Genomic DNA, 15,616 nt, shown 5'->3' on the forward strand with positions numbered 1-15,616 from the left:
CACAGAGATGGCTTAATTCCTCCCTCCAACACACGGATGAGCACATTGCCCTCCAGGAGCAATGGCCTGGGCTTTCACCACAGCCTCCATGGGCACTTACCAAAAGCAAGCAGTCTCTCCCAGTGTGAATACTGATAAAAAGCTGACAAATAAACCAGCACAGCAACAAAAAAGCGAAGGCAGACATGAACATCTTACTTCCTACTGCTTACAGCAGGTAATAACGCTTTCTAATAACCTAAATCTGCTAATACCGTGGCAGTTCCATCAGCAGCAAATGTAATCCTACATTTAACTGGATACAAACTACACATAAAAGCCATTAGCCTTGTCCCTCCTTGCCGTCCTCCTGTCCACATCCTCCACTGCTCCCTCTGATGATCTCCCTGGGTTGCCTGCCCCTACCCGGGCATCTGGGCCCAGCCAACCATGCACTTCCAAAAGCTGCTCTTGTGGCCCTGCTAGTTCTTCAATTTCTTTTTGCATGAAAAGCTCCACTGACAGCTGCTCGGTGCTCCAGATGGAGGTTTTCAAATACAAAGTGGAAGGCAGAAATAGTGGGACGAGGGCAGGGAGCACGCCGACTGCAGAAACACGCTGATGCTCCGAACCATTCCCCACCACTCCTTCCCCTCCCACACCCCAGGCCGCCTGGATAACTACTAACTGCTCCCTGCACTAATATCTTCATATTAACACGGAGCCTGGAGAACTAGAACAAACAGCAGAAAATGAAACGCGAACAATTTGCTTTATAAAAAAGTTTGTGTAGGCAGCTCAAATCCCACTGCTGCCCCTGGGCACAGTCACACAGGGCAGAAGGTGGTATTGCGTATTTCCCTCGCCCCCAGCACACATGCTTTGATTTTCACACAGGTTAGCAGTCCGGCCAGGCAGCAGCTGCTCGGGGACCCACAGCTCCTCCCGTGACATCTCTGCTCTCCGTGGGCCAAGCACACCAGCACGGGCACCGCTGTTTCTGGAGAGGACTCGGATGCAGAGGGAGCACGTTCCAGCTCCGGTTAATGGCTCAAACTCTTTCCCAGCCATGCTTCACAGATGCACACATGAGCAAGTGCCATCCCATCATATCACCAGCTGAAAGGAGGCTGGCTTGTTTTTAAACCCAAGAGAACACAGATCCCAAGTTACCATGTCCCAGGCTTCAACAGAAGCTCAGTAGCAGGTGAGCATTTACGTGATTAAAACTGAAGAGATTGTCATTTGGAGTCAAATAATCTGCATCCCAGCTGCTGGATGCTGGATGTTTAACACAGCCTGAAATCAAGCTCTCCCTCAAAGAGAATAGATATTAATATTTAGAAAAGGGAAAAAAAAAAAAAAAACACTAAAAGATCTGTTTTGAAATTAGGAGATTTCATCTTTCGAAATGAGGAATTTCATATTTCATTTAAGTTTGTTTCAAAGCAGAGAAACCTTTTTAAAGCTTAACCATTTCACTCAACTTTTTGATCTTCTCCCAATCACCGTCACATCACTGAAAAAAACCTGATTGCTTACCTGGGACTGAATGGAAAGGAACAGAGATAAGAACAAGAAAGCCCCATATTCAGATCACACCTCTGCCGGTACAGGTATGTCATATGCCTCTTCTCCTCCAAGATACCAAACACATTACTGCCTGCAGATGGATATCAGTTAAAATGTCATATTAATCAGGGTTTCACAAATCACCCAAATCCCACAGCAACATTCAGTTATCTTCAATGTCACTGAAAGGGGAAATGGTTTCAGGGTCATTCCAAGCACATAACCAAAAAAAAAAAAAAAGCTGCGGGCAGGGAGAAAAACAAAGCCTTCCCAGGGAAAATAGCCTATTTAATTTTTAAAAGATTAAAGATTGATAGCTTCCACTACTAGAATCACAGTGTACAAAATATCAATCTTGCAAGAAATAGATACATTGCCCTGATACCATATCCTGAATAATAAACAGTTATGCTTAGTGCTGCAAGCCACGCATCATGGCATAACGTTGACATTATCACACCTGAAATGCCTCTACCTAGTCCTAAATCAATCGATCAATCACAGGTTCAGGTTTCAAGCCTAATCCAGTCTTAGAGCAGGTCCAACTCCTCTCCATCCATCCCTAATCCCTAACAGGTATTTGTGTAGCCTGGTTTGTATAGGGCTTAAGGATGGACACCACACCAGGAGGTGGTACTCGCCAGGTAACATCCTCGAATGTTTCTCTGCCTTGGGCATTGGGAATTTTTTCCCTAGCATGTAATGAGAATGTGTTGTAATTTAAGCATGTTCTTGTCCCATTCACAGAGGGCATGGGAAAAGAAAAAAACCAAACAACTCTTTTCTCCATAGAAACTTCTTCATGTTTTGATACTGATTCATATCTCACCTTGGTCTTCCCATCTTTAACATCAAGACCCTCAAAAACCCATATGTTCCACACTTAAGACAATCGTCGCTTTTCTTGTTTGGACTCTCCCCACTTGGTCTTCCCTGAAAAACTGGATATAAAGAGAGAACAACTGTACCTTGTTTCTTGTTTCACCAAATCTCTTTCTAACCCAGCACCCTGTCTCTAACAGTGTTGAACAGCAACTAGCTAGGGGAGAAGTTTAGGACTAGACAAATATACAACTATACTGGAAGACACAGCTTCCTAAAATCTAATGGTCTGTAGCTGACATACTTCCCTGACTAGAGAACATTTTTCGTATTTATCACCAACAATGAATTTTTTCCTTCGTGAATTTATCCAGTCGTTCCCTTGTGGTTCACTCATGAGAACAGAGGGGCAGGAGAAGAACAGCACAATTGTTTCCACCTGCTCTGATGCCATACACCCCTGTTCTCTGCCTCCCCTTCCAGTGCAAGGAGCCCTAATGTAGCCAAATATTCCTTGCACAGAAACCCTTTCACACGTGGTCATCACCCCTCCCCATCCCTGGGCCTTTTTGGTTCAATCGCACCTCTCTTTCAGCTCAGACAGCAGCCAGAACTGCACGCAGCGTTGCGGGAACAGATTGAGTGTTTTAAGTTTCTCTTTCTGCTGCTTTCCTTACGATTCTTAGGATTCAATTTGCTATTTTCACCAGTGACATTTCCGCAGAACTATCGTTATAACCCCAAGAGCTCATTCACATGCCACGACAGCCAGATCACATAAACACACATATAAAAATTACGATTCCCCCTTTAGATGCATTTTTGTCACATTTATCTCCCATCCGATTTTTTATCTGACATTTTACCACTTCATTACTCGGTACCACGAGGGCCCTTGGCGATCCTTCCCTGTCGTCCTTCACGTGTGCTCCCAGTGATTTAGCCTCATCTCCCAGCTCGAGCATCTCGCTCGTCGCCTCCTTTCCCAGACCACGCACACGGGGCAGCACGGGCTCACAAGGTCCCGCTGGAAACTGCCTCTGCAGGCTGATCAGACGCCTCCTCTCTGCTGGCTGCTCAAGGGTAAGAGGAAAGGCATTCACAGGAGCAGTTTATTCTTGCTGAGAATCTGAGTTTATCAAATGTCATTTGAAAATGCAGTAAACGACGTCAATCCAACCTCCTTTGCCCACGTGCTCACTGGCCCCTCCGAGAGCTCCAACAGCTTTTAGATTCATGATTCCTCTCCTCAAAAACCGTGCTGGCTGTTCCCCAGAACATCACATTTAATCACATGCCCTCAATTCTGCTCTTCAGAGCAGTTTCCACTCAATTGCCTGGCACAGACACCCGGCGTACCAGTAACAACGGACGTAATTACCCTGTAGATTATCACGCTTTTCGTGAAGTCAAACGCAGTGGGCACAACAGCTATAATAAACTGTACTGTCCCTCATATGGGCACGATTGTGAGAAACAAGGTAATTTCCAGATGCCTCGATGTTGCAAGATAGAAAGATAGAGATAATGACTGCTTTAACAACTGCAATAGCTTCTGTTAGACTGAAAAAAGAACACCAAAGGTAAGATTTGATAAGCTTATTTCTCCAGGGAGGAGACTGAAGGGGGCACAATTGATAGAGGAGCCTGCATTCAGCGAGCATCCTGACTGCAGGGGGAAAAAAGACAGAAAGCAACACATAAGCAGCTTCATCGATAGGAGGAAGGGCTGATATGAGGAGGATTGATAGAGGGCTGCCTGACCTCCAGGCTTTCCAAAATGCTGCCACGTAGCATTACGAAACGATTCTGTTCCAGGGGATGTAGAAGCAGAAGCACCTGTGATAAACCATCCCCTTAACAACCTAGCAAGATACACCCCATTTGTTTCCCACAGTTCTGTACTCGAATGACACTCACTGAATCTCAGGAATGCTGGAACGTGACTGGCCAAATCCAATCAAAGCATCACAGTACAATGGAGAATTCATCAGCTAACCTTTTTGGACTTCATTTCCCAATTTGAACATAAAAAGGTTGTGTGATTTTTACGTAATATTTAACAGGACGTGTATTGTTATATATATTATATATAACAGGAGTCAGAGTATATCTTGCTTTGGAAATCAGATATTGGAAACTTTACCTTTAGAATTCAAAGTCTGAGACATCCTGCAACATTCATCTCCACTTTGCCACACAAACAACTAAATGGGACCACACCAGGAACCTGCCTGGGTCCAGTACCCCATCACTGACAGTAACTGCCTAGAGATGACTACAAGACCGAAGCAAGTATATGTAGGTACTTCTTCAGAATATTCTCCAGCCTGCAATGATTTGTATTCTGCAGCTCCCTAAGCTTGTAATTCACATTTGTATAGGTTTTGTAATCTGTAATTCACTATTTGATAGGTTTTGATGGATTTCTTCTTTCAAGAATGTGTCCAACAGATTTTGAACCCATGTACACTGCTTGCATCCCCAGTGCCCTGTGGGAAGAATTCCTCACACCAAGTGAAGCAGCAGTTTCTTTTACTCATCTCTATCCAACTGATCCCATTTACTTCCCTCTTACAGGGGAAGAGAGATCAGCTCTTCTCCACGCACTTTTCCCACACAAGACCCTGACCCTTCCTGAGCAAACACCTCCTGATCTGACACAACCTGCTACTTTTCACTGCCAGCTGATCTGTAACCCCATCTACCTATGCTTCAATCAAAAATTAAAAAAAAAAATAACAACGCTTGAGTTAATACAGATAAAAAACAATGACAGTTTTGTTACTGTTCTATATGACCCAACTGTTCCTTTTGCTTCTTTTCCATCCACTGGTTTCATGGATTCCCTAGCATCCTTCTTTCCTGTTTATGCCTAAAAAATATTATTAGCTTCTATGCCTGCATCTCCATCAGATCTTCTCATCATGCCAGCTTGTTAATATTCAGATTCACCTTCTATATCTACATTAACTGGTGCTTCCCAGTGCCCCCTACCCCACCCCTCTGCCAGCAAATACCACGTACACTTCCTTCGTATCACCTGCTTTCCTCCGCAGCAAGCCTCCCACAGCCAGTCTGTTCTTGCACCAAATCTTGTACTCAGTTCCTTCTCTCACTTCACAGGTTTCCAACCCTTCTTATTCCTTCCCCCATCAGACATTTCAAAGACTACTAGCTCAGTGAAAGATGACAAGCTCTGGCCTCTCCCATCCTCCTTTCCCTCTGAACACCTACCTCTTAATTTTCTCACTCTAACCATTACTGACGCTTTCAGCTTCTGCCTCTGTCCCCTCCAGGGGCTGCCACAATTTCCTCCTCTTCTCTTCTCCCTCTGTCCTCTGTAACCTCTATCCTTTGATGCCATCCCTTCCAAATGCAAGAACACTTACTTTGTTTCAGCACGCTGCCTCTCTGGGACGGATGCCTACTTTGTGTTTGAAAGAGCACCTGGCATGCTGTGGGCATAAACAGACAACTTACTGTAGATCTGCAGCAAGGCTGACACAGAGCAGCAACAGGGAGGCTGCCCTGGGATGGGCTGCAGCAAGAGAGCTGATAAAAACAGGATCTGAAAAGTCATTAATGATCACAAATACCACCTGAAACCTTACCTTCTCCTCCCATGCCGACTTTTGGTGAGTTACAAGCTCGTGTAGCTGGTCACGGAGAGCCATCAGATCTCTGGATAATTTGTTGATTTGCCCAGTCAGGCTGTCAGCCCAGGGGCAGCACGAGGTCACCTTTGGCAGGCTGCTTTTCTCTATGTGAGCATCCTGTGGCTTGCACATATTTCCCTCTTCAGCCATATTATCTAACACAGTTTCCTAAAGGAAAAACAATAAAAGTTACTTTTCAGCAGGAGCTAAAATGCTTCCCCCCCCCTTCCCAGTAATCCACAGCTAGGAATTTACTGCTGCCATCTCAGGATATGGTTGCTCCACAATTTCACAGCTATTTTAAGAGAACCTCCTTAGTTCAATCTAATGTACTTGTAAGTTAACAGAAAACTTATGTTGCTAACCCGGCTTATTTTAGAAAGCACTGCATGCTGTGAGCTACTCTCCACTGCTATTACTAAGGCATGAAGTAACACTTCGGGAACAGAGATCATCAATACTGCAGTAGTTCCAGATACACCCTTTCCTCTCAAACTCTGACGTTGGATGTATTTCTGTAGAAAGCAATGACCAGGACAGAGGGAAGTGCTCACACTGCTCAGGACAGTCCCACTGGCTACGTGGCACAGTAAGCTGCAGCACCCACAGGCCCACCAGTGTCCGTGTACAGCTCCAAGCCAAGAAACCCCAAGAGATCTCTGCTCCAGGCTGTATTCAGAAATGGCAACCCTTATTTGAAATACTCGGAAAAAAATTGTTAAGTTCAGAGTCCTTGAAATACATGCACCTGCACAATGTAGCACACGAATTATAACGCAGTCCTCAAGCCATGACAGGATAACTAAAGGACCAAGCCTCATCACTCAGAATTAAACACTTATTTCCATTTTGTTACCAAGACAACATCAAGTAGGAGAGGTCATAATCTCTTTTAAGGACATTATTAGCATTCAAAATTATCTTTCAAAACTGGAGAAGTGACCTAAAAACAGTAAGAGGAAATTCAGCAGTTGAGCAGCATGGTCAACATGCGAGCAAGGGAAAAACAACTGCATAATTACTGACTCAGCAGCAACACTGCTGAAAGAGATGTCAAAAATCAGACAGAAGTCACTAACGTAATTCTGATAAAGCCAAGTACCATTTCAGAGAGTATAATCATGAACCTTTGTGATAGCAGAGCTGACCGCAATACTGATGTACAGGTGACGTGCCTGGAGTTAAACACAGACAAATGGGACAGAAAAACCCACGTGGGAGCAGCAACCACCACCCAAATTTGAAGGAATGACCCACAAAGAGACGTTATGAAAACCAATTTTTAGCCTAGAAACTAACAGTCTTCTCTTTATATAAGGTTGTTGTAAAGAGGATGGGACTTTTCTCTGCAGGCAGATTCAAAACTTTGGCTTAATCCATAGCCAGGGGGTTTGGGGCTGATATGAGAAAACTTTGCAAGACAGCTAAGAATGGCAAAAGGCACCCTGCAAAACCTCCTTTCTAAGAGAGCATCAGCACTGCAAATCGTCCCCAGCTGGACTGGAGGAGCAGCCTGTGATAACATGTCTGGACACTGACAGCCTTAACAAAGTGCACAGCAATAACACTGAACTTTTTTTTCCTCCTCTCTTTAATTTGAAATTCCTTTAATGACAGAATTTTAAAGTAAAACCACTGCAGTCGCTCCAGTTGCTGTAGTGAAGTCATACTCTGCCCTAAGACAACTGTTTTGTCTTGCCTTAAATGTTACATTTAAGAGCCACCATACTCGCCCTTTTAAGTCAGGGTGCTGTGCCACAGCCCATCAGTGGAAGCAGCAGCTGAAGGCTCCCCACACAAAGTCACGGGGTGGTAATGAAGTCCCTTGCTGCCTTCATGGAGTCTGTTTCATCCCCTTCTGCCTGACTCTGCATCCAGCGGAGGACACGCGACTGCACAGAAGAGAACGGACAGCAAAACAGCAAAGAATATGAAGAAAGAAAATGCAGAAAACAGGGGAAAGCTGGAGGGAAGGTCATCAGGACAGCAATGGAGAGCAGAGCCATACCCTAGTTCAGGGACGAGCTAAGCATGATGCAGAGCCACACACCCCCAAGTGCATTCAAAGTCGTCTTTTTTACACACATTTACACCAGAAAACAGCAAACTGAAATATAATTGAAGCTTTCAGAAAATTTCATTAATGGGGACTGATCATGAATTCTTGGTGGCTGAAATTATTTATGATCTCCCGAGGCTGACTGCAGTGCATTAACTTAAAAGCAAATTGGTCCACTTCCTAAAATGAGGAGGTAAGGAAGGGGCTGTGCTTTCAAGCAGCAGGAACCTTCATGATCTCATACTTCATGCTGAGCATAGCAGCAGGTACACTTGAGGTTAAAAACGAAAACCCAGTCCTCCCTTTTCTATTTTACCTCTAATTTTCTTGAGTTCTCAATTTCTGCTCCGCATCTGAAGTTAAAACCCTTATGTTCCCCAAAAAAGAATTAAAATCTTTCTTTTCTGGTATGTAAAAAACTGGTTCTATATGTTTTGGTAACAACTAAAAGCAACTAATTTCAGACTTTAAAGTTAGTGAGAAAATATCATTAACAGCAGGCTTCAGATAACTGGCTAGCATCTATATTTAGCAGTAATGTCTGGTTTATCAAATCCGAAAAGTTGTGGTGTTTCTTTTTTTAAATAATAATGTTTATTTCATCTGACAACCCAGAACTAAGACAGTATGGAAGAAAAATTCTCTTGACAGCTTGCTGCACTTGTTTAAAAAAAGAGAACCAAGCATGAAAAGATGTGGAGATACTAAATAGTTGTTTTCCTACAGAACCGTGCAACTTTAGCTGCTGAATCAGGCAAAGATAAGTCTGAGAGACAAACCAATTTCAGAGCAATAGCTGGTAGATCCCTATTAAGGCTTGGGAGCCAAGCCAGGCATTAAGCCAGGCACTTTCCATTTGCAAATACTGAAGGATGCATTAATAGTTTGTGGGCAGATCTTTCTGAACTCATTTGAAATTACCAATTCCCTACCACATGCCAGAGTTCGTCCACACCCAGGCAGAGAGAGGCTGGGTTTCCCCAAATTGTAAAGGCACAGAAAAGTCAAGGCACGGGGTAAAGGGAATGGAAACACTCTTCCTAAAAATAACTGCAAATAAGCTTGTAATTTCATGTCCAGTGAACGCTTTATATAAAGATTGAGAGTAAGGAACGTGACCAATGCATCTAGATTCAGACATCCTCATACAGGGAAGGCTGCAGAGCAAACAACGCCCATCAGTAGGAAAAGGTTCAGTAAGGAAGCTGTATCAGGAACATGCTACGCACCTTCCCCACAGCCACCAGGAAGACCTGGCAATAATTCTGCAAGAATCATCTCCTCCATCAGACCAGCAATACAATGTATGGATAAAATGGAAAGAGAAAATTACCGTATCCTCAAAGAGCGTCTCATTCCCATACATCATATGGGGAACACAACCATCACCAACAAAAAACACAACTTGGTCATCCAGCCTGTTGAATGTTTTGTTCAACCACCACTTCAACTCTTACTTAATAGATGTGCTGGTCAGGTTTTCTGCAAGTATTTATTTAGGACTTAACTCAAGCAGCTGAGCACCAACAACCGCAGGACTTCCCACACCGTTCAACATGTCAGAGGCAAAGATTTTGGTGAGTACACTGAAATGCCATAGCACTTGCACCTACTGTTTGACTGCATGTCTTTGGGGACAGGTTTATTCTAGTGCTGATGCTTTCCAAACAGCTATGAGGTGGTAGATGAGTAAGCCAAAAACCATCACGTAACTAATGGCAATTCGATTGGCTCTACACTGGAAGAATTCTTCAAGACAGGTCAGATAACGTTACACTCCCCTGCCTGGCTTTTAGTGTAGAACAACGCATGCGGGCAATTAATAGTCAGCTCACTGATTCTCAGGATTTTGTAAACTCATACCACTAATGCAGTGCTCTAAAGAATTATTTTCAGCAACTGTAAATGGGCAAAAGTTGTAGAGAGAAGTGAGATGGATGCTACCGTTTACACTCACTTGAGAAATCGTAAGATGCACAGAGAAAGGCTTATTGATTTTCTTATGATCATTCAACACAGTTCAAGGGGAAATTGGCAATTTCAACACACTATTTGGCTGGGAAAAAATGAAGTTGTTTTCAATATCAGTTGCTTGCAAATTTAGTTGTTCTGAAGTCTGCAATAAAGCTTAGAGTCCCTCTTCTGAAAACCCATTTAATTTTAATAAAATGTACGAATGCTATGTTTAAAAACATTAAAGAGATGAAGATCAAGCATTTTCATCTGCATTAACTTTCTGAAATTTTGCTACTCTGCCCTATATTTTCTCAGCTTAGCTGGGTGATTCTTTCTGAAGAAAACTGCGGGATGAAGGAGTAAGAAACCATTCCTTACTTTACCAAGGCCTTTTTTCCTTTTTCTCAACTGCTGCTGAACAGTTGTTTTGCAGCGTTTTTGTTAAAAGGAGCCTTTGGAAGTGGTCAGCTCTTTGTTAGATTTGAGAAAGCTGCACCGTTTAAAATTCATTTGAGTCATTACCATCCACTGCCAATAAACTGGTTCCAGTTGCTTCCACTCCAGAAAGGCTTCTAGTTGCATGGTTTCCAGCTCCAGAAGTTGTACCAGCTAGAGGAAAAGAGACAAAGGAAAGAAAATCAGGTAACATTACTCACTCCTGAGCTAAATGAAGTGGACACTTGGTCTGAATTACAAAAAGAGAACTCCATGAGAAGTGTCAGTGGTACATGATACATGTTTTTCATAGGACTACTGTAAAACCAGCTGCACAGACATGATTAAAAACCTGAAGACACCTCCCACAACATAACCAATTTAGTCCTTACTCCAAATGTACAAATGTCATCAGCTTCTACACAAGTGAATGTGAATTTCTGTATTATTTTGAAGTATTAAGGAGTCAGAATTCTGATATATTAACACCTAGACGCATGCCCATTTTAAAATCCTCCCAGAATCTCCCATAATCAAATCTCATGGGTTGGAAGGGACCTCAAGAGGTCATCGGGTCCAACCCCCCTGCCAAAGCAGGTTCCCTAGAATAGGTCAGGTTGCCCAGGTAGGCTTCCAGATGGGCCTTGAATATCTCCAGAGAAGGAGACTCCACAACCTCCCTGGCCAGCCTGTCCCAGTGCTCCATCACCCTCACCGTGAAGAAGTTCTTTTGCATGTTGGTGCAGAACTTCTTGTGATCCATTTTTTGACCACTGCCCCTTGTCCTGTCCCCACAAACCACTGAAAAGAGGTTGGCCAAATCCCACTGTCTCCCACACTTAGGATATTTGTAAACATAGATTTCCTCATACTCAATAGTAACGACCCCAGTTGTGGTATACAGGCATCCCTACTGCTCCAGTACAGCTCCTTTCCATCTGCTCCCATACCTGGGGAAAACTCAGAATTACAGTATCTCCATTCCTCCCTACCTCCTCCCCCAAAAGCTTTCATCCCATATTCTGACTACTCAAACTGAGTGGATCTCTGGTGCTCTGGAACAGAGGAACTCCGTCTAAAAATGTTATGTTTTATAAAACCAAATTGTCTGATTTGCTGTATGAGGAACTCCTCCGTTTACCTGACAGTACTTGAAGAAGCGAGAGATTAATGTTCTACCTACACAGTTACACATTTTTTGTAATTATATGAACAGCATGCACGTATGCACACACGTATATAGAAAAAGAGACGTTCCAAGACTATTTATATATCAGTAATGCCCAAATTTTTGGAAAGAATGACAGGTGACAAGCTAGGAATAAAACAGAGCTTACCTGCTTCAGCAGTTTCAGTAGTGGCCATATACACAAACATTTCTAACACTGATCTGACACCATCAGCAACTTTTTAAGAAACACACCAACAGTAACCAGCCTTGAAAAGGAGGATCAGCATGAGATCAGAAAAGCTACACCTGCCTTATGCAGACAGCTGACTTCTGCCAGCTTTCTTGGGGTTAGTTATTTACTACATACCATACAACTGAAGTAATTGCAAAGCATGAGTTTGCTTTGCAACTTTATTCTGCATATATAGCTTGGAGATAGAGAAATCAGAGAAGGGAATGCACTTGCAAAAGTAACTGCTGGAAATTATGAGCAGTTTCCTCTAACACACTGCTGGATCCAAAATACAATTATTACACATTTGTTCGCACAGCTGACACTTGGCATCACACTTACTGACTCTGCTAGTTTCAAGCTCAGCTGTTACAGGAAAGGTGGAAGAATGGGTTTCTGTCTCATTTTTCCTACTCTTAGGTGTATCTGCAGCACAAATGGCTTACCTTATAGGATGTGACGCTGGCAATAAACCCAGATAAAGACCTGATTAATTATTCAAGCTACAGCTAACGTTACTTGATTTTAAAGTAGCTTTGTAACGTGGTCATGAGCAGTACGTGACTGCAGTCCAAGCATGTGTTGTGACAGCTAAAGAGGACTGAAGACTAGAAAGAGGAATTTTTCACTTTAAGCCTTTTAAAAAAAGGGAAACACTTAGGAAAAAATCCATGCACCACTTGCTTTCCCAGCACAGCTGAAAGAATATGGTTCTGTAAATGACCTGCTGGAGCTAACTGACCTTAACAGCAATCAGAGCTTCCTGAGCAGTCTCCTAAACTAAGGACTTTCAGGGTTTTTGTTTGTGTTTTTTTTCTAAACTGTGCCAGTAGTCATGCAATACCCAACCAGCTCACTGGAAAGCAGCCATCTGGCTCACTTACCTATCGCATCCTCACCTTTCACTAAGATGCCACCATCTCAGAAATATCAGGCCAACAACCCTGTGCTCGGTTGTTGCAGCCATAAATCAGTACCGGGATGACTAAGCTGCTGATTTTAGCAGGGACGGTTTTCAACTTAGCTGGAAAGCTCTGTGACAGCGTTAGGCAGCCTGCAATACCCAACTTTTTAGTTTCTGCCCCAGGACTGGATGGCACTGCTCCTGGATGGCATATCCCATATCCCATGCCTTTCCTTTTACAGGTCTTGCAAGACCCTGATGTTACCGCAGCGCAGAGAATAAAGCATAACACAATAAAAAACAACACTGTGCAAATATCCTTGAAATACCTTAGCAAAAACCATAAAAGTGAGCGAGTGTTTGAGGTGGAGAGGGACGTCAGGCTGCATATCTGCTTGCCATTAATTTGGCACAAGGACAGTCCCTGCGTGACCCAGGCATGACTGGCTTTCACCCGCACTTGGCAAACGAACAGCTATCTGCCAGCCAGCTTCTTTCCCTCAAGCCTCATCCTTTACTCAAAGCTTCTAATGAGCATTTTTTGTTCTTTAACTAAACCATGCATTTCACAAATTTGAGGTCAATGGCACCCGTTTTCTTAGTACCAGTAACAGCTCACACAGATGCATCGATGAGCAGTTCCACTCCTGCTGCTCTGTAAACACCTCAAAATGCAAGACAAATTCACAAACTGCAGCTAAAGCTGTCTCATTTTCACTGACCTAAGGACCCAGTTGTTATCATCCCTCTTAATGAAATTTCAAGAGGAACAGCTGCAGAAGACCACTGATTTTGCCTCACGAACAAAGCGAAGCAGTAAGTCAAAAACGTGCCTCACACAATTATCTAAATGATGCTTAGGGGTAGCGTATGAAAATTGTCTCCCTCCACACAATTAAGTCAAAAGCAATTTCCTTCTTTTTTTTTTTTTTTTTTACTGGATGAAGTCACAGCTCTAAAATACTTACACTGAGAGAAAAGGTAATGGCAAATTCAAATTGCAAATCTCTGTGGAGAAGTGACTCCATAATGAACACAGAGAAAATGCTCTGCAGTAACAACTCCTCTAAACCATTGTAACGAATCCATCACTGGTGCGAACGACTTGCAAGCAACAGCTTTTCTGCAGAGGCTAAACTGTGCTTAACTGAGATGTTTTGGAGCACTCTGCCAGGAAAGCGCAGAGCCATACAGATGAAAGCGAGCTGCGTACAGAAGATGCCAGCATCCCCTGACGTGCAGGTGGGAGCTCCAGAGACAAACCCTCAGCATCCAACCTTTGGGAAACCGAGCTGCAAGAGGCAGAGGTAACGGTATCCTCCAGGTGGTTTTGGATACTCAGCAATAGGCCAAAAATCCTCTTCGGTAACCACATAATCTAACTTGCACCAAAGTCATTATTTAAACGTATCTGAAATTATTTTTTCTGTGGAGACATTAATCTTTTTTCGTATTATTTACGAGCATATTGCTGAATTCATTGATGCCTGCAGACTGTTACAGAAATCAATATTTAATAATTTGCAGCATAACGCACCCTCTTCATAGGCTAATTTCCAGAGAGCTCCCCGCAACAAACATTTCATCTCCCATGCCCACAGACCATAATTCAACTATCACACCAACTGCAAAAAGTATTTTTAATCAAAAATTGCTTTGTCTAAATACTCCGAAAGTCATCCCATTGTTAGCCACACATACAAAACAAGCTCTCAACAATAAATCATGTTTCTTGGCTCAGAGACAACAGACTGCTGATTCATCACCTATTCACGCGTGACTGTAGACAGACAACTTGCACCGGGCTCCAGCTCACTGCAAACCTCACTCCAAATGCCAACATCTCTCAAGGATGACTCAGGGCTCAAGACAGAGCTGGAATACGCCAGGTTTTGGAAGCTCGGTATGAAAGCTTATATGGGGAAGGTATCAAAAGATTGTTTCGTGCTTCTGTTTAAAATGGAAATGGTTTTATTCAACTTGAATTTTGGAAAGCTGAATACTATTTCTGAATAACTAAGAACTGTGAGAGAAAAGAAGTTCCTTACCAAGACAAGAAAAGGGTAAATGCTCTTGGTGAAGGCAGATGCACCTAACCAAACACCAGGTGAAAAAAAAATAAAATACAGCCCAGTTTCATTGCCTATGCTACCCATACAAAACTCCCTTGCCAGAAACAAGCAAACCTAGACAAATCAGAGCCCCTCAGCAGGCTGTTAGATGGATAGCATCTTGTTTAGGACAGCACATACACCCTGTATCGCACATTAGCAGGGCAAATTTTTGGGACCCCTCCACCAAAATGCAGAGAAAATCTTGATATCGTACCCATCGCTGGCTGGGACGAAAATCAGCACTGTAGGTGGACACACTCAGTGCTACAAGATTCAGTTCCACATTGTGATTTCTCCCGAAGCAAAGCTGGTTGAAACATTCCATACATCCCTTGAAGGCTGAAGCTAAAATAAATAGACCTGAAAACCAGCAAGTCACGCTGCAGTACTGTGAAGTACGAGGAGCTGAGGAGCAAAAACCAACAGCCCAATAGGCAGCCTCTAGCCACAAGGCAAATACAGATCTGTTCAAGTCATTTCACAGGCAGAGAAATACTGTTGAGGGTTGAGAAAGAGGAGGAGAAACACTGCAACACAACTATCCCAAGGCACATGGATCAGAAAGGTTCCTGGGTGACAAAGGTGGATGAGCACTTCTCCCACTGCCAGCTACAGACCCCGTAAGGGACCTTGACCAAAACTCTAATAGGATAGGGAAAGGTTCCCTGTGGCTGCAGGAGCAGGTATTTATCATCACCGCTTCAGAATTATAA

At 43.3% G+C, this 15,616-nt stretch overlaps 1 protein-coding gene across 2 annotated transcripts in view; it reads right to left on the reverse strand.

Moving 5' to 3' along the window:
• Positions 1 to 15,616, reverse strand: part of TEDC1 (tubulin epsilon and delta complex 1) — a 69,531-nt gene that overhangs the window by 13,354 nt on the left and 40,561 nt on the right. For both annotated transcript variants that reach the window (XM_072041686.1, XM_027463176.3), the window contains exons 6-7: positions 10,570 to 10,656; positions 5,988 to 6,200 (exon numbers count right to left, since the gene is read on the reverse strand). In XM_072041686.1, the coding sequence (XP_071897787.1) occupies positions 5,988 to 6,200; positions 10,570 to 10,656 (300 nt within the window). The remainder of the gene's footprint in view (positions 1 to 5,987; positions 6,201 to 10,569; positions 10,657 to 15,616) is intronic.

The sequence above is a fragment of the Anas platyrhynchos genome, chromosome 8 (assembly GCF_047663525.1).
Source record: "Anas platyrhynchos isolate ZD024472 breed Pekin duck chromosome 8, IASCAAS_PekinDuck_T2T, whole genome shotgun sequence".
Classification (NCBI taxonomy): Eukaryota; Metazoa; Chordata; class Aves; order Anseriformes; family Anatidae; genus Anas; species Anas platyrhynchos.